Source organism: Aptenodytes forsteri, unplaced genomic scaffold (genome assembly GCF_000699145.1).
Source record: "Aptenodytes forsteri isolate BGI_AS27 unplaced genomic scaffold, ASM69914v1 Scaffold193, whole genome shotgun sequence".
Taxonomy (NCBI): Eukaryota; Metazoa; Chordata; class Aves; order Sphenisciformes; family Spheniscidae; genus Aptenodytes; species Aptenodytes forsteri.
The window spans coordinates 3,159,004-3,183,913 of NW_008795405.1; the positions used below are offsets into that span (position 1 = coordinate 3,159,004).

At 42.0% G+C, this 24,910-nt stretch overlaps 1 protein-coding gene across 1 annotated transcript in view; it reads right to left on the reverse strand.

Moving 5' to 3' along the window:
* POMT2 (protein O-mannosyltransferase 2) overlaps positions 1-24,388 on the reverse strand; it is a 38,370-nt gene extending 13,982 nt beyond the window's left edge. Inside the window, exons 1-19 of the mRNA XM_009280734.2 lie at positions 24,319-24,388; positions 23,398-23,502; positions 22,129-22,237; positions 21,162-21,270; positions 19,312-19,471; positions 16,551-16,657; positions 15,502-15,584; positions 14,270-14,379; positions 12,125-12,191; positions 11,161-11,233; positions 9,497-9,575; positions 8,582-8,733; positions 6,759-6,850; positions 5,580-5,656; positions 4,361-4,432; positions 4,088-4,147; positions 3,761-3,866; positions 1,212-1,352; positions 481-595 (exon numbers count right to left, since the gene is read on the reverse strand). Of these exons, the coding sequence (XP_009279009.1) occupies positions 481-595; positions 1,212-1,352; positions 3,761-3,866; positions 4,088-4,147; positions 4,361-4,432; positions 5,580-5,656; positions 6,759-6,850; positions 8,582-8,733; positions 9,497-9,575; positions 11,161-11,233; positions 12,125-12,191; positions 14,270-14,379; positions 15,502-15,584; positions 16,551-16,657; positions 19,312-19,471; positions 21,162-21,270; positions 22,129-22,237; positions 23,398-23,502; positions 24,319-24,378 (1,877 nt within the window). The 5' untranslated portion in view covers positions 24,379-24,388. The remainder of the gene's footprint in view (positions 1-480; positions 596-1,211; positions 1,353-3,760; positions 3,867-4,087; positions 4,148-4,360; positions 4,433-5,579; positions 5,657-6,758; positions 6,851-8,581; positions 8,734-9,496; positions 9,576-11,160; positions 11,234-12,124; positions 12,192-14,269; positions 14,380-15,501; positions 15,585-16,550; positions 16,658-19,311; positions 19,472-21,161; positions 21,271-22,128; positions 22,238-23,397; positions 23,503-24,318) is intronic.
* Between the last annotated feature and the right edge of the window lie 522 nt (positions 24,389-24,910).

Sequence of the window (24,910 nt, forward strand, 5' to 3'; positions counted from 1 at the left end):
GGGGGCAGGGGGGCACGGGAGGCAGGTAGTGAGCGAGTGGCTGTGTGGTGCTTAGTTGCCGGCTGGGGGTAAAACAAGACAAAATAGTACACAGTTTTATCACAGGTGGTATTTTCTCTTAGAAAGCAACAGCTTTGGAGAAAAGCCAGCTGAGAAAACCTACAGCAATGAAGAATTTGCCTATATTTGAGGGATGTGGCACCATTGGACGTGAGGACTAGAATCAGAAACCACCGAGCTGTGGGTTTGGAGGAGAATAGGGTATTCACACTGAGCGCTGGGATAAAAGAAGGATTCCCTGCAATGGAAAGATGTTTTATAAAGCATTTGAGAGTTTAGGATTGGGCTTGATGATGTCTGACAAGTTCAGCAGAGAAGAGAGGCAGAGACAAAAGTCTAAGGATAATTAACAGGCACTAAGGTTTCCATTGAGACAGTGACTGTCACACATTCGGGAAAAGTTCAGCTTTCAACACTCACCTGTACATGATGAGCAGAACCAGTGTCAGGAACCCCCCTCCATATACTCTTCTAGCTGTAGGGCTGGGTGACAAGAACCCAGCACAGAACTTCAGTAGTGTGTCCCAGGTGATTCCTAGGAGAAGGAAGAGGTAGAAGTCAGGTGCAATGCAGAGGCCAAAGAACAGAGTTGCTACGTTCAGCCATAGACTGGGCTGACAAAGCTCTGTTAACACCAGGAAACCTTGTCAATTTTTAAATTAATTTACCTTGGTAACCTTCAGAACTATAGGGATTGTTTTGTATCAGCAGAAGGTTCTTTTTTCCTACCTTTCCATTTGAATAAATGCAAAAGAGATCTGGGACCCACCATGCTAAGTTGGTACAAAAATCACAGGAGAAACTACCAAGACTGAACTATAAACAGACATGACAGAAAAGTGGGGGCAGCAAACAAAGGGAAGTAACTTGCATAAAAGCATACGTAAGAACAGTGACACAGCAGAGAATAGGAATCATGTCTCTAAATTTAAATGCCCTAAGCAATAGACATGACTGCCTGTTCAGGGTGGTAACAAAAAAAAAAAGACAATTTGGCACTGCAAGCTGCTTTGTGAAAAACATTTTGAATTAGCCAACGTTTTCAAGCACTTTGCACAAGCAAGCAGAAAACCTATAAAAAAAAAATATACTGTTTAGTCTGAAAGCATTCCATTTAACTGAATTGTCTTCTCCCAGACTCTAGTATTTACCTGTCAACATACTGGAGAAAAGCATGGCAGGAAAGTAGTGGTGAAAGTAGAGAACTCGGCCCATCATAAAAAAAGGGAGGTAATGAAGCAGCCAGCCCAGCGTAATCTGCCCTCCACCACGTAGCACTACTCTGGACAGTTCTGGAACACAAATAGACTTCAGCAGAGAAAAACTCTTGCAAGCCTTATCACAGTAAGTAAACTCAACAGGAATGATCTCTGCAGGAAGTCATGTACTGGTCTGAAATTGCTCCAAGCCTCTGCAACATCCTAGCTGCGTTCTTTATAAACATACAAACACTTTTCAGGAGAACAGTTATCAGAAAAGATACACAAAGGCATTATGTCTCAAGGGACTGGCAGGAAGTTGACCATGCTCTATGGTAAGACCAAACTTGCAGTTTCTCAGGACATACATCAGACTAATTATGTCATTCCAGTTTCTGATATTTTTTATTCTCTCTGCAATGAGACTACAAGCCATTGAGATGATCACTTTGTGTCCTGGTTTCGGCAGGGATAAGAGTTAATTTCCTTCCTAGTAGCGGGTACAGTGCTGTGTTTTGGATTTAGGATTAGAATAATGTTGATAACACACCAATGTTTTCGTTGTTGCTAAGTAGTGCTTACACTAGTCAAGGACTTTTCAGCTTCCCATGCTCTACCAACTGAGAAGGCTGGAGGTGCACAAGAAGCTGGGAGGGGGCACAGCCAGGACAGCTGACCCAAACCGGCCAAAGGAACATTCCATACCATGTGACGTCATGCTCAGTACATAAACTGGGGAAAGCTGGCCGGGGGGGCCGCTGCTCAGGGACTGGCTGGGCATCGGTTGGCGGGTGGTGAGCAATTGCATTGTGCATCACTTGTTTTGTATATTATTATTATTATTTTATTTCAATTATTAAACTGTTTTTATCTCAACCCACGAGTTTTCTCACTTCTACTCTTCCAATTCTCTCCCCCATCCCACTGGGGGTCGGGGGGGTAGTGAGCAAGCGGCTGTGTGGTGCTCAGTTGCTGACTGAGGTTAAACCACGACACTTTGCCAGCCTTACCTGGAAAGAAATGTTGCCTAGCTTTCAGAGCTTGGGGAAGGGACTGAGAGCTCTGGTGTCTGCATGCAGCTTAGCCAATAACTTATTGTGTAACTGAATAGTTTCACATCCCATTTTAGAATTCACTTCCCACAAAGATCTACAAAATGAAGCAACCATTGATGTAAACTGGAATGGTCAAAGTATGACTTATTAGGGTTTGTGAAAAGCTCTACAACCTCAGCATTGGACATAATAAAGGATCATTGCATCTCCTGCATTTGTCATTTGCTTTTCATAAATATCAGGAAACGCTTCTCATTTCAAAACACCATGCATACTACAGTAGTACAGAGGACATGCAGAGCTTGAGAGCAGGGCATTGATCCAACTGGTCTGTCTCCCTTACAGCCAATACAGGTAGCCCCTTGCAGTATTTTTGTTGAAGGTCTGTCCTGTTCACTATTAAACTATTTGAGATATGAAGCTCCCGCTCTTTTCCTTGTGGACATTGCTCAATAACCTAAACTCAGTGGTTTCCCACCCCTTGGCACACAAAGCCCTGCCATCCACACACTTTTAAGGTGCCTGCAAAAGGCATTTGTGAAAAGGAAGCCTATTATCAGTAACCTATGTGGGGTAAGTATCTCTACTAGAAAAAAAATCTTGGAAGCACGGCAAAGCAGAACAAGCTTTGGGACCAGTAGATCTCTGCATCAGGAAGGTTTCCCTGACATATGTTTTATCACCTTCTCCTACTGATATGTCCAGATCAAATACAGTCTTTCCAACAGATTGGCATCTGGTCATTTCTGAGCTGCACTAATCAATGTAACTGACAGCAATTGTGGCAAATATCTTGACTCTTGAGCAGTTTATAAGCAACTCCCATGCTAGGCTGAGTGACCACCTGCAGAGCAGAGCTGGCATGTGAGCTACTGAATAATCCAAGCCCTTGTCTCCTGCAAGAAAACAAGGCAGCAAAAGCCTACTGAGATTCGTAACTTTGGATCACCTTAAGATGCCAGCTTATACCCAGTCCAGCTCTGTACTCTCCAGCAAAGGAGTGGAAGACTATTGGGGAGCCACTGATCACATCTCCTGCCTGTGAGTCACTTCCAGAGCTCTTCTCTTCGGCTAAGTAGGTGTCTCAGGGCCCTTGCTGACTTGAGGATTTCCAATCAAGTCTTACAGGCTTAGGAAATTTGGCAACTCATCAGGAATGGTCTGCCATGCAAAAAGTGAGATTTATTCATCAGATTGATTATTTCTAGTATGGAACCCTTTGTTAACAGTCACATCGTTCACTGCTACACTTCCAAAGCACTATATAGCTTAGTGTTTTGTACATACAGCTGCTTTGAGTGTATTTTGTTCAACCCGCAGGATTTTAATACAATATAAAAAAAAGATTTTTTTAATACAGGAGTCCCAAGATGAGCTTTGCTGTATCAGGAAACCAGGATGTTATAATAGGGATTCTATAGTGCAGGAGGTGAGGTCAGACCTCACCTTTGAGTTCAGATGTCAGTTGGACACCTCTCTTCAGGGTCACTGCAGTGGAAACTGCCATCAGAAGATATAACCCAATACTGACCAGATTTAGCCACCAAATCACCTACACAGGAAAAAAAGAAAGATTTGGGACTTTAGGCTGGACATAGGTATGCGCATGTGAGAGGAAATGAAAAGCTACATGCAAGCATAAGAGTACAACAAGAGAGACAGTCCAAAAGGAGGAGGAGGAGGAGGAGGAGAAAGAGAATCGATCACTGGCAGAAATAAGAGTAAGCTAAATTTGCTAAAGACATTGGCTTGGAACCTCCCACTCCAACTTACCGGGTTTCCCAGCAAATAAACCCGATAATCAGTCTCATTGACACCAGAAAAACGCAGGCCCTGAGGAAAGAGACGAAAAGGAAGTAAAATGGGTTTGCATCAGTCAGTTTGTATTTTGCACAATGTCAAAGGTGAGACAAATTCCCATACATGCAGCTCAGGTGCTACAAAATAAAGCTGACAACATCTTCAATGCAATTAAGAGGTGCTATGCTTCAAGAAGCACAGCAAAAGCACTTGAAAACAGAAAGGAAGGTGGATTGATCAATATACCTGGTAATTGATGGGCCAGTGCCAAGGTTTGGATGTAACTTCATTGTCCTTTGGTTTGAGGCCACTGTTTCCCTACAGATAAGTCAAGATAAAATTTAAATGAGCAGGCAGTTACGCTGCAAAGCCTGCCCAGAAATGTCTGGGTACACAAACATACATGAATATTCTTCCTGAGTAAAGGTTGTTTTCTGACTACATAAACACATCATCTTCTGGAGATGGCCACAATGAGGACAATGAATGTTTTAATATTACTGTGCAAGTGAAAATGTTCTTTGGTACCATTAGAGGCAGTATTCTCCCATTTCTCTTCTCCATCTTTTCTGTCGCTGAAGATACATGTTGCATAAGCAAGACCTTTGTTCATTAAGAGACTACTTCGACAGGTTTCCCTCCACTCTGAAATAAAAGCCTCAAAGATTATTTCCATGGAAACCCATGCAGGTGCTTCCTTACCTGAGACAGCACTATCACTGGTTGCCATGGAAATGCTTAGCATTAGTAACAATTTGCTTGACTACCTTCTTTCTTTTAAGAATCTGAGAAGAGCTTTACAAACAGTAGCAAATAAAACCTTAGACTCCTTTCTCAAAATAGTAACTTCTCGTTCTTCAAATGAAGGATTGAGGAGCTGGAAACAGAAGGGCTGTGGCCAAGAGCACAAAGAACAATCATGGGGAAAGACCACAAGAGTAGTCCACCTTGAAAACATTAAATCCAGGTCTTTTTCTTTATATTCAGGGACATATAGGGAAGACGAAAGCAGAAAACACAGCACCTCAATGAACTTTTTTTTAAAGTAGAAGTTTTCCATTTTCAATCCAAACATTTATTGTTCTCCTAAGTGTCTGATTAGCTATTTTTCCTGACTCTGACCATAGTAATATCCTCCTGCCTCACAAATACTAATTTAACTTTAAAACCTTCCAGTAGGGTCGGGACAGAACTGAATTTCAACAGTGGAGGGATTACATAATTAGGCAGTAGCTAGATCACACTAGCAGCAAAGCCAGGCATCAAGCCCAAGGCTTCCAAACGTTTGGAAGATTTAGCTGCAAGACCACCCCTTTTTCTAAGCATAAATTCAAGTAGGTTGCTGGGGCATGTAAATTCTGCCCTAGCTTGCAGCCATCACCCAGATATCTCAGAAAATGCTATTTCTTTTTGATGCAAGAGAAAGGAGGAAGAAAATTATAATCTAGAATTAATGATATCCTACCCGGATCATAACCATGTGGGATTCTAGCAGAATTTCTGCAAAAGAGGGCTTCAAAACATCCAGGCTGATATTGGGCACTTTAGAAAAAGAGAGAAAAACAGATTAGAAGTCTGTATGGTTTACTTTTATTTGTCTCTTTCATAATAAGCTACACTCACTCCTCCTGTGATAAAGCTGCTTCTAGCACCTCTTTTAATCCCCTACACAATTCATTCATATTCTAAACACAGAGGCTTGCAGTCAAAAGTATCCCCCAGTGAATTTCACAACTGACGTACTCCTAGATTTCCTCCTTTACTTCCAGGAGCAAGAGAAACAGATAAAAGTCCATGAAATAAACAGATTTGTATTTCTATCTGAAATTAGAGACATATTGTTCATAGGCTGCTGTTTATCTGTAAATGAGCCATGAGTGTGGGAATGCAAAACGCATTACAACAGAAGAGGAAATTCTACCAAGTCAACAGCCCAGGATTCCTCTCCTTTGGTTTGCATACAGTCGCTCTAAAAGGATGAAGAACACTAGGTTTTTTAATAATGCAGAACTCAGCCCAAGTAATCTGCAATTTGTGGGATGAAAATTGTATCGAATAATTCAGGCCAAATGAGGCTGTGACACATATCTAACTCCTGGATGAGGCTGCAAGGCCCATCTGTCATTATTGGCAAACTTAGTTCTCTGTCACACTTCTATTCATTTCTTGATGGTACTGCAAAGTCATTATTTAGCATGCCTCCGCTAAGAGAAGGAAAAAAAATACACCAGAACAGGGTGGATCCTAGCTTTTTAAAAAAATCTGTAAAGTATAATGGACATACTCTTATTGATGACAATAATTCCCAATTAAATCAATGATGTTAAAAATAACAGCCTGTACTGCAGTGCCTATGAAACTTCACACTTTTGTCACCCATTAAGACCTCAAAATCCTTAAAAAAGTCTTTATACTTCCACTACACTTGAAGCATTGTCACCAGCTTACAGCACAAACAGCGAAGTAGAAAAAGGCTATGCATCTCTAAACAACTGACCCAAGTTCAGCAAGTTTGCGCTTGAGTTGGGAAAGAACATACAAATTCCAAACACTGAATGCCGGTTCTTGCCATCTGATAGCTTATCCCTTCCTTTAACAGCAAGCCAAGATGCACTCTCAAAGGAAAAGGAAATAAGTGACTTACACTTAGGGTTAATATGATCTTCAAAGTTCCAGAGGGAATTGGGAGTCTCCTTCAGGTATGGTGTGCAGGTGACTTCCACTTGTTCCCAACCCCTGAGGAACAGCAGAACAGTTAGCCACCAGACCACTCAATATTTCCAGTTCATGTCTGATTTTTTCCCCATTTAGCTTTATACTTCCCCATAACAGCTACCGTACCACTCAACCCCAGCAGCTGCATTCTTACACACTCTTACATGCTCTAAGCACCATGGGGAAACCAGAACAGATTTGCAAGGCAACCAACATCAAAATTCTACTGAATATTTGAACCACATTTCTAACTTCGGGCATTTAAACTAAAAACCTAGGTCCATACATAAGCAGTGGGATTTTTGAAGATGATGCACACTGACAACTAGAAACTACTTCAAGTCAATCCTTATAGTCTCTCCAGAAGAAAGTCACCATTGTTAATTTAAGTCAATCCATGCCTACAGCAACTGTATTACAGAAACAAAAGAATGACTTTAGAGGATCCCACCAACTGTTCATGTAGTCTGTTCACCCTATTTCTATAGCAGGTCACATCAAACACTTTTGGAGAAAGTGCATCAAACCTTGCAGTAATGTGACAGATTAATAAGGAATTTTCTATCAACCACCACTTAGCAGACTTAACTCCACTGATTAATTAATTCCATTAATTAATCACCACTTAATTCTCTGAAAGACAGCGATTACTCCCCTTTAAATACCTAAAAAAAAAAAAAAAATCCAATATACTCTAACCATCCTTATTTGCAGTTAACAAGTATGTTTTTCCTCTCAGCTCTTAACGTCAGCAATATTTTGTGGCAATAATTTCCATTCACAGGGTAAGTTTGTGTTGGAGGGGGGGAATATATATATATATACCCCCTTTCTTGAACGCTGTTGACAGATTCAGTGTTTTTGGCTTTTTTTTTTTTTTTTTAAAAACCAATCACATTACTTACCCATGAGCCCAGTTTTACTGGTAAAGTCTAAACGGCACTTGCATTCCTGACCAGGCAGTCACCAGAGGTATCTGCCTGCGCTCACTATGATTCAGCATCCACAGGATTCTTTAGAAGCCCTTTTTACCATAACACAGTGAAGGGAAACCTAAGCCAGCAATAACAGAGGTTGCTCTGGAAACAAAAGCAACATGACCGCACAGCCTGCTGCTTCAGGATCCATGTTAGCATCCCACACAGTACAGCTTTGCAGATACAGCAGCTTGCTTGGCATTAGTCTGGATGTCTCTGCATATACCTCATTTTAATGATGAGGATATATAATCCAAGGACATATTAAATCTCGACCCTTGCTAATAGCAGCTTGTTACCGTTGCCCTCGCTTCAGATGCTGCATGCAAAAATGGCAGAAGGTCTTCCAACCACAGAAGAAATTAATACCAATAAAAAGAAATTTGGAGGATTATGGTATGGAAGAGCATGAACTGCCCCAGTTTCTAGCAATTTTTGTGAATCCCAAAGATAAAACGGGCACTGAAGAACACGTCTGTCACCTCCTCCTGGACTTACCAAATTACAAGATCTACGCCCATGCCACTCTTGGATCTCTTAGTAAGGGATATTATTTTTCAGAGCTGTATACCTTCACTGTAACATGACTGCATAACTCTAACACAGATCTTCCCCTTTGGTTATATTTTTAGTACCTGCTAGTTACTTTTTTATTCTTTTAAAGATAAAGAAATGGAGGAAATGTAGTTATTGCTTAGTTTAAAAGTACCACTGAGCAAAGGAACATGTCAGCTCAAGGCCTTGCAGGGGTGGAGGGGGATTACAAGCTGTTTACCATTTTGGCAGAGTCTTTCCAGAAGAGCCCAATATACACCCTGTGGCCACATGGGTTAGCCGGACCTGACTCCGTAGGACTTTGATGAGCTTCCCAGCCTTTCTGCCCACCACTTCAATCTGCCAGAAGTCATTGGAGTCTCCTGTTCCGTTCTATCATGCAAACATACCATAGGAGAAAAAAAAAACAAACAAAAAACACAAAAAAAGAAAAAAAAAACAACAACTAGAAGACATACAGGATTGAAGCACTGCAAATAGGAACTTCTGAAACTCTAATGGTGGTAAAGCTAAACAAAGGAGCCCAGGCTACCCTCACTCAGACTTCACAGAAGATATTCCCCATCAGGAAGAGATGATTCTAGACGTGAGCAACTACTCACAAATACATTTTTATCTTGCCAACCTTAAATTTTTTTGCTTCCAATTCATACTTGACTGTGGCTCAGAGTTACATTTTAAACGGGGATAACTTGGCTGCTTCACAAAAGGGGTTTGGGCAACAGCCCCTTGCGTCTGGAAATTCAGCCCGCAAAGCAGACTTCATTTTTGTGATTCAAAATTCTGTCATCATTCTGTCAAAAAAAGGCACTTGTCTATGTGACAAGGCCAAATACATAAAATAATACTTGTCAGAGCAACTTCAAGGTTGCTTAGTTTGGCATTTCTGGAGTTGAATGCTGCCAAAGCTAGACTGGCAGTAAAAGCTTAAGTTATTTTCTTGTCTGTGTTCACATTAAATACACCTTAAATATGAGATAAGCTATTTCATACTAAATCAGTTTTTCCTCCAGTATGGTAGACGCACATCTACCACCTTGGCTAACAAACTAAAAAAGCTAAAATAAATCCCCTTGGCATGGTATGAACTCTCCCCAAAAGAAGGAGCTTTTGTTTTATCTTGCCATTCACTTACTATTCCATAGCCAGTGACCTGAAAATGCTTCCTTGTCAGGGGAGCCTCATGCTGGTGACTGTGAAGATTTCTAGAAGTTCTGAAATGAAATTAAAAGTCAAACCTTATTTTGTTTTTATGTCTCAGTCAATTTGTGATAAGAACTTTGGTTTGAGCCATTCAGAGAGCTGCCAGAGCTTTGACCACTGAATTCCAGCCTAGGGTAAGGCAGGATGCAGCCTTAACAGCGATGGGGGCCACACAGTGAAACTGCCGCTTCCCACCATGCAACTCTGAGTTTATGCCGCGCTGGGCAGTGCTGGAAAAGGAGACAGAATGAATAAATCCAACCCTCAAGCTACAATCCACCACCTCCAGGTGGAAAAGATTGTTGGTTTTGGTTTTGTTTTTTTTAAAATGAAGAGTAAAGGTAGGACTAACAGTCCTGCTCTTGCAAGAAGCAAAGCAAGATCCTGACCTCTCTTGATTATCAGTTTTGCTTTTGAGGGGAAAGATTGTATTGCTTTTTGTAGAGAGTAGGTGGGTGGGGGGGGGGGGGGGGAGGGGATCAGTGGCCCCCATTAGCACCAACTGTACATGGTGCAGACAAACAGCCTCCCACTGCCCTAGCAGGGACTGCTAACTAGGGCAACCAGAAAAACCTGGCCATATCCTGGTCAGTCCTTAATAAAACCACTCAGACAACGAGCCACCCCTGCCAACAATACAGCTGCATCCAGCCTGGCCTTATCTGCACAGAAACCCTCTGCCCACGCTGGATGAGGTTTGTATGCAAGGAGACGAGAGCCATCTGCCGGATCTTTTCCACAGCACCGCAGTTTCACCTCCCATTCCAGAGACCTAATCAAGACCTAACCAGTATTGCCTAATTAAGATTTTATCACCTTCATTATCATATATTTGGTAGTAAACCCCAAAATTCAAAGCTTTTTTTTTTTTTTAAATCTTAAAAATCGTTTTGGAAACCCAAGCAATGATTTGTGAACACACAATATTGAATGCAATATGACATGATTTCCAGGCTCGCAAGTTTAGAGCTTCTGTTAAGAAATCAAAGCTGTGACAGCACAGAGCATTGTGGCACAGTGACATTAGACTAGATGAAGATTAAATATCAAGTCACTAAGGTTCCCCTACCTCCTCTCAGGTGTTCCCTACAGAGAGGGAAGGCACCTGTCGACATTTTCGTTAAAAAGTGTTTCACTGCTATGATCTCAGTGCTGTTGAGAACTTCAGCAGGTGGATACTGCCTATGCACATAGGAACAGGACACTTGCAGTACACTGACAAAAAAACCACACTATTTGCCTAGAAAACTCAGAGAGTGGGGACAAGCAACAGAATGAGGGTTTTGAAATTGCTTCTTTGCAGAAGAATTACCCTTAATATTGCACCTCACACAACAAATCCCTCTGCTGCTTAGGTAGGTATTTCTAATGAAGTTGTGTGGTTCTGTTAGAAGTTTCCCATTTAAGAGAAACCCTTCAAAACATAAACCATAGAAGAAAAACTCCACAAACTCCACACTGGAAATGCAGATATACAGACACCCCTGTCACAGAGCCCACTTGTGCTTGCCTAACCATGTAGTCTCCAGCAGGACAAATCTCCCACCGCTTCTATTCAATCATGCAATCTCTCTGAATCCCAGAAATCATCCTTACTCTTTATGTTCCAGACGAATAATATCTCCGTGCCTCACAAACTCCACAGGGCTCGAGGGGTCTGACAGATCTGCTGAAGGAAGGCAAACTAATCATATCAATGCACCGACAAACATATCAGGGTCTTCGAAAGTTTCTTGGGAATGCTCATGCCTCAAGCAGACAATACAAGGCAAACTAATTTGTGTTGACTCAGCCTGGTGTAAACGACTGCTCTAGTTTAAAGACCAGCCTGAGGGCTACTCCAAAGAACATGGCCCCAAGCAGCACATACTGCCCTTAAATAAAGAGGATGCCTGGTCAGGCTAACTGAACACCAGAACTAAATATATATATATATTTTTATTTCATGAACTATAAAATAACTCTTGCAACACTGATAATTTTGTTATATATAGGTTATTTGTATTTTTTGTTGTATAGATGGTTCTTGTTAATTTTTATATACACATGCTGCAGGTGAAGAAAGGAAAGTCTGCCAGACCAAACATGCCTCAGCTACACTATATGACATTCTAAAACAACAGATGTAGGTACAAACCATAGATCTTGACATTCAGGACTCTATCTTGTCCCAAGCAAACATCCATGCAAATCAGTTGAGCACAATGTATCAGAACGTACCAGGACCCAAGTTCCCAGGACCCATAGCCCAATAACAGATTCCACAAAATACTCAGTTCGGATTAATTTCCTCTGTTATTTGCAGCCCTACCTAGCTGAAAAGTTGTCAGTGCAACCTTCAGCTGAGAAAAGCTTATTTACTTCAACTGTACAATCTGGAGAAAAACCAAAAGCACAGCAGACACAAACAGCGTTAATCAAGATGGAGCCAGATTCCCCTTGTTCTTCCTCCTCTCCCCCTCATATCCATGAAGGATACTTTGTCCTGGAGGGAACTCAGGAGACTTAAGTGAAAAACTGAAGCAGCAGTTATAAAAGGCACTTTACTGGTATTTGTTACCTGTATCTGAATCATGTTTCTTTATAATCCACAGGTTATTCAAATCTTTATGTAAGTAGGCAGTGACCTGAAAGCACAGGATAAATTATTTTACCAAACAAGAAAAAAGCTGGTGATAGCAGACACACATTCACCAGCAAATTGAAGTCCCAAATGAATGAGCCAATAACATAGAAACCCTGGGATAACTTTTATGGTAGTGCCCCCTAGAAAGTCAGTTACTGGCCACTCCTTAACCCAGATCACACCTTGTATTCAGCGTATAGCCTGTACACTCAGGAGCCCTACACTTAATGGCAGTTCACATGCATCATGAGTAACAACCTCCAACCATACAGCTTGACCTCCACTTACCCTACTTCAGAGGCTCCTTCTACAACAGGATATCCAAACCTGAACTTTTTGAATAATCACTGACCAGTACCAGAACCAGGAGATGGAAACAGCGCTGGCTTTACAGACAGGCATCACTGGTAGAGATTTATGACAACAGGCTGCCTGTGACAACCATAATACTTCTGCCAAAAGATCCAGGCAAGGTAAGAAGGATTCAGGGATCAACTGTTAAAGCCGCACATGCTACCCAGTTAACCCTTACCGGCCTGCCCAGACTCACACAGAGCAACTGCTCCTACTGTTACCATGGGCAGGGGAGACCACCTGGCCCCAGGGTGCTGCTCCTGAGGGCAACCTTCCTGAGCAGCATGAGTAACTGTGCCCACTTTGCTCACTCTCCTCTTCCAGCAGCAGCAAACCCTGCTCTGTGGGACCCTAGACCAGTCCCAGACCTGTGCCTCCCACTCAGGTGGGAGCAGATGGCCCAGTGGGTGGGTGAGAGGCAGAACACACAGGAGTGTCTGAGGGTGGGGAAAAAGGGAGAGCTGGAGGTGGAACCTCATACCTTGAGCTTGTATTATCAGAAGTGGTGGGAAAGGAGGAGGCAGAGAGATCACTGCCTCCCCTCCAAGTTCTGAAGTCCCTTCCTCTCTCCACAGCGCCCAAACTGTCCCAGCCCCCTACCCTTGTCCTACTTCCAGGGCAGGGAGCACAGGGGGGGAATCTCCACCCTCTCCCACTTACCCTCAAGGAAACTCCTATCAGCATCCTCTCCAAATCCCCTTTCCCTGCTTTTAGTGTCATAAAGCATGCTCTGCACTTGAATTTTGCCTATCCTTGGGCCAGTTTTGGTATGACATCTCTATCTATGGTAATACACATCAATGTCACATGACAATATTAGAATTTTTGGTTGGGAAGAACAGCAGGAAAAGAAGATTGAGACAAAGTTTTCATTTCTGAAAACTTCTTCCTCACCACTGAGACTGAAGGGAGTTAAAAAAGAAACACTTGTTTTTTCTCTGGCAACTTTCTTTCAAGGAGCTCAGAACAATTTTTAGACACTAATACGCAAACTGCAAAATACATCTTGGCAAAGCTGCAGAAGCTGCAAAGATTTGTGAAGCTTGATGGACAAAAATAAGAAATTCACTTAATTTTTGTACTACTTAATTAGTGATAGTTACATGATTTCTGATTTTTACTTTGATTTACTGCTTAATCATTTAATCAGAAGCCCTTAGAGAGTTCAGATAGTTTAATTATGGCTTATGAATGTACAGACATCTAATTTAATGAGCAAAGCCTTATAAATTCTTTGGCGACAGATGAGGAAAGCAAGGCACAAAAGGAGAGTAATTCATGTAAGGTCACAGAGGCCAGTGGCAGGAGTGAAAACAACACACAGCAGCCCTATTCTGTTGCTTTTAAAACACAGCAACGAAACCTATAAGATAAAGTAATGTATTTGTTTTAAACATAAGTTTTACAGTCTTCCTTGAGGTAACAACAGCACTTTCATTATGGAAGATTATTTTTAAGTCCTCTTGGCCTCCATCTATGGAGGGTGGTCTTGCTACTACAATGAAGCCTTGTTACTGTAAGTCACCTCTCTGGTGCAATATGGTAGGCTCTCTTCAAGCATCCTTTTTTACTCATACTTCCAAGCCAAGTGCACAGCTGTGGCACTGAGAGGGTAACAGATGCTGAATAAATACATAGCTCCTGTCACGACAGCACCTAATGCTAAATGCAATGGGAGCGAGTTGATGGTTGTAGTCAGAGGCAGTACTACCACAGTACACTAACCTGCTGCTGGCGAGCCCCAATGCCCTCCGGATAGAGGTGCCAGTGGGAGTGAAGGTATCCCCCTGCCATCCGAAGGTTCTTCATTGTGACCACAGACCCGTATGCCAAGTCTACATGGGAAGGAAGGAGGAAAAAAGGCATAAGGCAGCTCTCCTATAAATATCTCCCCCAGCTAGTCTGCAGTGCTCTGATTAGGCATGCATTCTCCCGCTTTGTTTTGATGAAAGCTCATTTCCTGTTTGACACGTTACTCCACACGGCTCATTGCAAGCTTATCTTGCCACGATTCAGTAAAATTGTTACATAACATTTGGCTGAAACACTTAAGATTCTCCCACCTAGTTTTAACATAAACAGAAGCGCCAGTTCTTTTGTATGTAATTTCAATAATGAGAGGTTTGAGATAGCTTTCCATAAGAGTATATGGTCAAATTAAAACACAATCAATCAAGTTTGAAAAGCACGTGACTACTTTGAAGCACTCCATTGCCCAACCCCTACAGCAATACAAGAGGGAAGGGAGGCAAGCTCAGCTATCAGATAGTGGAGCTGATACCCTGGCTTCAGACACCTTCCTTCATAGCCTCCCAACACAAGTGGCAGAACAGAGTCTTGGAGAACAGACTTGATGCTCTCCCAGTAGCAGCTCTGGAGCAGGGAACAGACAGAGAAAAGCTGAAGTAATTGGAAAGCTAAACCATATTAAAGGCTCAGTAGTCCTTAGCCAACCTGAGGATTAGGGAACGACCACAGAGCCATCTTTCCCCTAAATTCATATGCATGCTTGAATACAACACAGCTGAACCAGGGGCACACTGTGTCACAAAGGAGTTGACAGTTTTCATCTACACGCATTTTGGAAACAAATCCCACATCTGAACACCTACAAGCCTAAGGTGAACAGGACAAATCTCTTTTTGTTGTCCCAAGCAACATAAATGCCAAAAATTACAAAGATGCATGCACACAAAACTGTCAAATCCCTCAAAATGGCATCTTTCCCTCTAGAAGGAATATGATGAAACAGCTAGTGACTTTGCACTAAACATAGTGTTATTTTCAGCCTTTTTCTTTTCTGTCAATATATAAAACTGCACAGAGGAACAGCATGGATCTGACCATGAAGGCATAATCTGCACTGTCCTGCACTGACTCACAGGAGACGCTGTTTTTATTTAAACCCCCGTGTACATTGACAACACTCAAAGAGGTTTATTCCTTTGGACACTCACGCTCTGGAACGGAGACATTATAAAGATTGTTCCCGATCAGCTGGGACTGAAATGCTGAACTGAAGAAACCATCCCCAGGACCACTACGAAAGACAGCAAAGAATGTGACAATGCAAAGTCTAGCAAAACAGGCATACAAAGCTCTACCATGCATTACCAAGTTGTTTTTACAGAAGGAAAAAGATAAAACAAGACATGGCATCAGGAGAAGAATGACTGCAGTTCCCTTAGATGCACATACCTCTAATGTTGTGAATCATAGCAGATAGAGACAGTCTTGCAGGAAATTGTCCAGAGCTGCAAGGACTTGAGGTCACAAAAATGTACACACTGACACTGCACAAAGCACCATCAACTATCTTTGGAGGTGTTCTTATGACAAATAAGCTGATGCACTGTCAGGTTAGCTAAGGAGCCTCTCCCTGTGGCTCCTTAAGTCTCATTTCTGCTAAAAGGGTAGTGTAAGACCAGTTGACTAAAACTGAAAAGTAACAGGTTTAATTTTTTTTTTTTTTTTGTGATGAAATGCTTATTTACCTCATCTCTTAATGCTGGCATACGGAAAAACATTACTTGGCCATTTTACTAGCTGTTGTGCTCTTTCCACACAAAAAGCACCCCTTGGTTGCAGGCATTCAGGGAAGAGTCCTCCCTTTGGGCACACTCAGACTTTTTTTTTTTTTTTTTAATCACAGGCAAAGCATTTTTCAGGAATGCAATGCCTTTTTTTTTTTAATTACAAAAATAAAAAGAATGGAGTCGAGACATTTTCAGGTCCAGGAAAGAGAGGAGGAAAAAAAGGAGACAGAGAGTTTGGTTAGGATACTTGCTTGACATTTCAGAAAGTCTTAAGCTCAAACTCAGTTTCACTGCCAGCTTGGCCAGAGCCTTTCTCTAAAAACAATGCAGGAATCTGGGAAGGGAATTAAACAAAGACACAGCTTGTGGCTGTGCTTCTGACAATGAAAATGGAGAAATCCATAATCAATAGCCTTTAATTCAAAGCAAAGACAAGTGATTGTTCTTCTGGAGAAAACATTGTGAAATACCTTTTATTTAATACTGTAAAATGAACAGCAAACATAGCCGTGTAGAGGGCAAGTGGGAGCAGGATGAGGCAGAGTACACGAGCCAGTAAATGCTTCCCAAACACGACCTGTAACAAACAGAACCTGGATCAAACAGTGCAGCTGCAGGAACAACTCCACTCTTTATCTCACAGGACTCTGAGCAGTGGTCCTACAGCAGAAGCCTACCATGCAAGCAAGCCCAGCAGGGTGCAAAATTACCCCAAAAAGGCCTAGGGAGCGGTAAAAGCTTAGGCAGACCTTGTTGTGCATCTCCAAAAGCTGGAGCTGGGGTACCTTGAAATTTCAGGGTCTTGGGAGGACGATAAAAAACAGACAATAGGAGGGTTTAACTTTCAAAATTATCGAGCATGTCTAACTTTGGCAAAGGAGGTTGGGCAGCTCCCATTGACAATACTTTGAAAACAAGGACCTTAACTTGTTTATCAGAGTGGTACACATCTTGACACAAAATCACAGCAAGGAGGTGACTTCCAGAATAGTAGCTGTCAAAGCTAAGCAAAAGGGAAAATGGAAACATGTGGGCACAAGCTACTAGATACAATTCTCCCAACAAGTCTCCCTATGCAAATATGACTGCAACAAGGACTTCTTGGGGACCTAGATATGCTGCGTTCACAGAAACCAGCTCACTTAGCAAGGATGCTTTCACACTGCAACTTCTGTTGCTGGTCCTCAGCCAGAAGTTACAGAAAAGTCAGCAGCAAAACCTGTGAGTGTTTCTAGCTGCCTCAACACAAAAGCAGAGCATTTTATTTAAAGCCCTTGGAAAGGTGGTTTGTACACAGGTGCCCAATATGCAATTACATATTCACATCCTACTGACACTGCTGGTAGTGGAGTAAGTAAACTAAAATACAGGGTGGGTAATAAACAGCTGTGGGAAAAGAAAACACTTTAAGTAGCAAAAATGGTTTGCTAAATGTCCACATCTAACTTCAAAGCAGATGAAGGCAGATGTACTTGCTATCTTCTGTATTTTTTTTTACATGGTACCCATCATACAATCATTAAGCTAATCATCCTCCATCCTTTAATAACAGATCCAAAGATTTCAGAAGTAATGGAAAAAGAGCTGAACACATTAGAAAACTAAGAACTTACTGAAGTCAACAAAGGAAACAGTTGCTCAACTCAAGTACTTGAGCAGAACACTTAATAACCACTGAGCACTTGGAAAAATGCTGATTAATGGTACATAACCAAATTTATGCAGCGGAGAGGCATATGAACTATTCTCCAGTTCCCTACTCAAAATGACCACAATATGCTTCAATCTTTGTGAAAAGGTTTTCTTTAACTACAGACTCCCATGCAAAGTCAAAAAAGAAAATGCACATGAAGGACAGCATCGAGCAAACCAGAACAGCGGACCAAGATAAGCTGAGAATTCTAGAAACCAAATTAGTCTCAAAAACCTTGCATGTAAATAATCATGAGTAGTTTCCTAACAAATGCAGAGATAAGTTATTCAGGCTTTCAGGGGTTTAATCCTCACTTCTTTTTTTTTTCCCCTCCTCAAACACCAAGGTTGCCAAATAGTTAGTTATTCAGAAAGCATCTACCTTCTGGAGTAAATTTCTTTACATATTCTAACACTCAGGGGCTTGCTGCCTTTGCTGCCAGCAGCACAAATGAAATCACTGTGCAGCCGTCTGCTGGCAGAAAGCTTAGACATGATGGATTTGTTCCATTTCAAATGCAATTAACTGACTTTGCTCAAGAAGTGCTTCTCCGGAGCTGGAACATTGCATCTTTGCAGCCCATACTGATTCACATTAACCAGAGAAAACAAATCACACAGCAGGAATAGAAAAAAAAAGTCCCCCAAAACCCCCACTGTTTATGAGACAAAAGGACAAAACCAGTAAGTGAAAGATATAGAATTTTCAAGCTTCAGAAGAGGCTGACAAAAGAGGAGAACTGAACACCTTTTAAAAGATGTGCTTGAAGAATTTGTTTTCCTGCTGGTTGAAGACAGCAAATGGTACATCAAGGTACTTCTCCAATTATTAGATTTCACAGTCCCCAAATATAAAATGCAATATATTAGAACAGGGCACCTGAACACACTAGCAAATTTCTTAGAGCTTATAAGAACTAAATGTGTGTGAAATCAAGCAGGCTATGGCTGCCTTCATCCTTAGGACTGGCTACAGAGACTGCAAGTTGCAGAGCATGCTTATGACTCGTGATGGACTACAGCATGCTACTGCTACGCGGCCTGTGCCCCCATGCTCTTGTGAAGCAGAGCCTGAGCTTGCACTGCTTATGCAAACTATAGGTGCTGCAAGACATGCCCGTCTGCCAGGTAGCATGTACTCCTCAGAAGGTCATGTAACAGTGTTGGACAACATCTTACTTTGGGCCATTGTACAGCCATTCCCAATGAACATTTTTAATCTAGACTGAAATAAAGTTCATCCAACTGGAAAGGTAATAGTTTCTCTCGAGAAAAAGTAACCACCTTTTAGCTGTGCTCTTATGACATTATATCCTGCTGACATAGGTGGGTTTTCTTAAACATATGGCAATAGTTTTTCCATTATAACCTTCATCTTTAATCATCATCATGCACCTCAGATGCCCCTGTTTGCTGCAGACAGAGTATCACTGTTTGGCTAGTTCCATGTTTGTCAATAACTAGGAGAATTACAAAGACAAAGGAAAGCAAAACAAAACAAAGAAACCCTTAATGTAAAGAAAAGTTTTTGACACTCACCAGTGACAGGCTGAGGTTCCCCAGCAAGTCCCATAGGTCATAGATTGTGTTCAGGCCAACCAAGAGGACTACAAAAAGGCCAACAAACTTTACCCCCATTGCTCCAGCAAGGTTCACACCAGTCAGACTCAGCCAGAACCACCAGGAAGCAGAAAATGGCCTGCAGGACAGATAGAGCAGGTCAGTAAATAAATGATGGCTACTTGAATGGGCATCTGCGATCAGGAAAACAAACAGCAAATTGGCTACCCTGCAAAATTACATTCCATCTTCTTCTCAGGAGCCCATGAGGAATAGAAAGATAATTTTTTTCATTAATTTTAGAATGATGCAAGGATACCCCTGATACGGGCTTCAGAAGGGCCCAACACTTAAGCCTGGGCAGCCCTAAATCTCCCCTTTAAGGAAGGGAACACAGACACCAGGTATAAGCTAAAATACTAGTGTGAAGGAAGTCTGACACATGGAAGGTCTGAAAATAGAAACAGGACTTTTGCTCCATAAAATGCAAACTTACATTTCTCAGAAAGCTAAGGACGTGGGGGAGAACAGGAGAAAAAGAACAGCTACTTTTCCTAAAGCAGAAAGGCCATAGTGGAAAACATCTACCCGAAGCACAAACAAAAGCTGCAGCAAAAAGCAAACAAATTACAAACTAAACTAAAATTGAACCACAGAGAAAAGATGAGAAAAGATGACACCAGAATTTAAAATCCTTTTCCTACTGACTCCTGATGCCTTGATGCTTGTATTTTGGCTAGACAAAATCCCTGTGACCTGCTAAGCAACAAAATAGCTACAGCTGGCTTTTAATTTGCATAAAATCAACTAGTTTGAAAAGAGAATTAGCTCTAAGACATGAGAAATAAGTTGAGGTCAAGGCACACAGAGCTGATCAAACACTGCCCTGTAACTTAGTGCTTGCACTCCCTGGGGTGTGTGTTGTAGATGAGGATGGCCCTTGGATGGCCCCACATGACACTGCAGGCTGCATTTTAGCCATGTGTGCTGCAGTCACACTAAGATTGATATGATCAGTTCTTGAACATTTCATGAAACAAAAATTGCTCATATATAACACAGTATTCTAAACTTTTATGTCTTTGAATTCTGGATGCATCGTGGGGAAACTACTCTGTACAGCCCAGCTACAAAGAAGCCTTCTGACATATCCTAATATCTATAAATCACCATCCCCCTCTGGATGGGTCTACAGCAAGTATCCTGAACAACTTAACTGCTTTATTCAGAAACATTCTGGCTATATTTCTCTCAAATTTTTGGTACCAATTTCTCTGAACCCAACAAATTACACTATTTACCTCAGCTAGCAGGATTTTGTAAGTGCTTATAGGATTACAGTCACAGATAAGCTGTGTTTCTCCAGCCTGGAGACAAAATGACTGGTTCAAGATAACAAATTAATGTTTTTGCCATTAAGGAGCAAAGCCTTGAACAAGCTCCAACCATCCTTCATTCCTCCTTCTCTGACCTACAACGCCCTATACTAGCTTTCTTTCCTGTCAAGTTTTAAAAAGCTTTAACCTTCATTTTCAAGATTTGCAGTTCCATAAATACGATTTCTGCTGAAATTCCCTTTCATGCTAAAATAATCTATTTAAGTCTCTCTCCTGGTTTACCCCAGTCATGATACTTTCTCCATAGTTCCACAAACCCTCATACTAAAAATTTCTCTCCCCTACCATGAACCATTTTCACCTCCAGATTTCCTGAAACAAATCTCATCTCAGCCATTCATCCAGACTACCAAGTGGCAGACATGTTCTAGTACTTTATCTGTGTGAAAGCTGAGTACCTATAGTTTAACAAAATCATCATCTCTATCTTACCTATCCGCACAGCTGTTACATTTCACCATACTCAGAACAGCTCCCAGGAGGAAGAACATCAGAATGGGGTCCAGCAGAATATATTGGGACAAAGTAATACAGCCCGTATCTGCAAACAGACGCACAACAATGTCAAAAAGGCTTGCGGTTCCAAAGTGAATCTAAGATTGCAGGAAGCCAGTTTCCTCAGTGTAGTCAAGACAAAGGGAACAAGGGAAATTTTAGAAACAGAAGCAGATCAGAACATTTCAACTTATACTTGGGTAACAAATGAAAAAAAAACCTCACAAAAAACAGGCAGTAAAACAGTATCTGTGAAGCACCATTTGGGAGGTACTGCTAACATATTCAGATGGAGAGCGTTACAGACAGCAATGATCTACCTACTAAGGCATGAGCATGGTGCCAGAGGATGCTACAGGAGAAGTCATCTTTCAGATGTTACCTATAAAATATCAAGTCATATTCATTTTTTAAGTCTCCATGCCTCAATATCCGTGTCCCCTCACAAAACCCCAACTTGCATAACTCCATTTGCAATGTTAATTTCTCCACTTGGCTCAATTCAACAAGGAACTTTATTCATTTCTTACTGTGAACTCTTCCACAGTAATGCAGTAGGCTGTTAAATATCTCTACAACTCATACAGGAGACATCAATATGTCACTAGTGGGCAAAATCATTCCTGACCATCCATCTTATAAAAATTCTTAAAATTGAGGTGAAATGTAGTCCAACGCTGTGGTTATGCACATAACAGAAGTACCTATGAACTAAACAAGACTGTAAAATTCTCAAGGGGATCACCAATTAAAAAGCCTCATATATATAAAGCAGAATTACTTTGCTTTTGGGAACCTCTCTCATTAACCCCAATATCCCCTGGCTAAGTAACACACGATAATCCAGAAATTAAATTCTCTGAACAATTAACCTGCTCAATTTTGCTGTAGCAGGAACACCTACCAAAAATAAGGATGAAAGCCGTGAGTAAGGCTGCTGGCAGTGACTTTGACAGTTCCAACACTGTGAGGTAGGCAAAGGGAACCAGGCAGGAGCCAAGAAACGCACAGAACTGCAGGAAAAGATCACGGGAGAAGTTATAACCCTCCCCAAAGCACCCACACCCCTTCCCTTCCTTCATCTTCCACACCTACCAACAACAGGAGGTATTGCAGTAGCTAAACTGACTCACTAAGAACATCAGACAAAAGCCAAATGAACAAAGATACTGTTCAGAGAAGGACAGCTGCTCACTCTGTTCTGTCTCTAGAGGTGTCAGTAACAACAGTTGGTCATCCTCTTGCTAGACTACATCAGATATTCATAAAAAGATATGTCAAGTAGGTGCACTACACATCCACCACACTCAACTTATTTTAACAGGACATTAGAATATGAAATCTAAGAACAAAATATACCTGTACCTTACATCTTTAGCAGACCAGTATCACCTCCCCTACACAAATGAGACTGAGGATAGTTGGGAAGAGGAAGAACAGAAATCAAAACAAAAAAAGCAGCATCAGAGTAAAATTTTTCTCTTCAATGTCTGATTCTAGAACTTCTCCCACCTTTGGCTCAGGGAAATCTAGAACCACGAATTGCTGGAGACCTGGAAAGTAAACAAGAAAATATGCCTTCCCAGTTTTTATCCTTCTTTCTAGGCACTAGCAATTGGCCACTGTTTCTTTTTTTGGCTCGTGTTATCTGCTGTCAGTTTTACGGCTCTCGGTCCTCCTAGATAGCAGTACAGCCAGGGTTTCAGATAGAATACCACTCTGAATAGTAATTCCCCCACCCCATCAGCTTGCTCAGCTCAGTGTCACTGGTGGTGGCAAACTGCAGGCGGCAGTGGATGATCCTGGCTTTTTGACACCCTTGGCTCTCCAGCAGAGCAGCCAGGCACAATGGAGTGAGCAGAAGCCCAAGCTCAGCAATGTTCCCTTTGCAGAACAGGCAAGATACCTGTCCCACTCAGGAGTGTAGTCCCACTAATTAGCAGCAAGGGTTGGCCTCAACAATGACCTTACTTTCCTACCTGGCCTCTCACAGCCAGACATTAAGACTTATTCACAATACAACCACTAACACTTTTCTGAGGAGCTTAAAGACAAGGCACAGGGCTAAACAGACCTCTGATCTGATCCAGGAGAGCTGTTCTTATGACATAACACTCTGCACTGAAAAGCACAGGAGAGCTAACCAGCTTGACACCAGCCTGTAGAGCCTTACCCCTCTCATTCCCACATAGTTGTGCTGCTCATATCTGTCCCCTGGCTTTTGGAAAGGAAATGTACCATCATATCCACTAAGGTAGCCAGCAAGTCCAATCAGCATCTGAAGAGGAAAGGTGAAAAAAAAAACCAGTCAGGGAAATCACATTGGAGGAAGGAGTATCCAAGCCAGCAGCAGGTAAGATTTTTATAGAAGCCAAGTCTGATCCAGAGGATAACTACTTAACTCAGACACATCATCCAAACAAGAGTTTATGTACAGAATTCATATGCATACATATTGCCCTTTGTCTAAAGGCAAAATCAGAAGGGATCAAAAGGACTTTGGCTGCTGACTATAGTGATGACTGCAAGCTCAAGAGAAATACCAGGTGTGGGATTTAGCAGAGAGAATTCTGTCTCTGTAGATTCTCCCATAGCACCCTATTCCTATAGTTTAAGGAGACTCAACCTGAAAGGAAGATATCGTTCTGAGGCAGGAGGAGTGCACCTTCATCAACACTGCACACTGTTGCTAGAATAAGTTCGTGGATTACAGAATAGCAAGTCGAGGCTTTCAGGGTCCTTTGTGGGAGGAGTCTTATTTACACACAAGCTATCAGGAACTGTTTGGTTCCTTTGAATTGTAGGCTTCTGTTAAATATCCCCTCCAAACCACGTAAGTGCCACGTTCATTATTTAACGTCAAGCCTTTCAAATACCCAACATGCAATACTGTTTTGTTTTCCCACATTCAAAGCATTTTTGTAAAGAAGAAAAGACGAAAGTTGAGGCTCTGGATAGAGAATGCAAATTATCATGATGCCAACATCAGTTAGGAAGGGTACTGGTGTTCATCACATCCTTCAGCCAGAAGGACGGGGAAGACTTTTGTTGGCACACTCCTGTGGCTTCTAGAACATGTAACAAAAGAGTTTACCTTCCCCAAAGGGGGGTGGACATCAAAGAAGAAGGTCCGATTAATGTAGTAACTTCCCATCTTCCCAAAATGAGTTTCATCCCAACTGGAAAAAAAAGACCACCAAACAACCTTCTATAATGCTGCAGACAGTAAAAAAAATCCAGGAAGGTCTTTTTACTCACGCTTTTCATCATATAGAAGGTTAGTGCCATACACTCTATATGAGACAACACATTAAATTCACTGGGAAATCATGGAGAGCACTTCAGCCGTTCTAGGCAGGATCCTTTTTAAAGAGTTTGATATTAGGACTCCAAAACCTCTAGCCTGCCCTTCTGATTCCAGGCTGAGCTTAGAGATGTTACAAAAAGTCAGCCTGCAACCCACAGATCCCCAAAACCACCTCCCCGAGACCCAGTCGCCTCTCTGCAACACGTTCCGAGAGCAGCGGTGAGAGCGGGGCAGGGACCGGGGCCGGAGGCGGGCTGGCCAGAGAGCACAGCGCTTCCTTGTTGGCCCTCGCTGCCAGGATCCCATCCCACCACCTGCCTGGAATAAACACGGATCCCTTCCCAGCCGGGCAAGGCAGGGGCGGGCGGGTGCTTGAGAA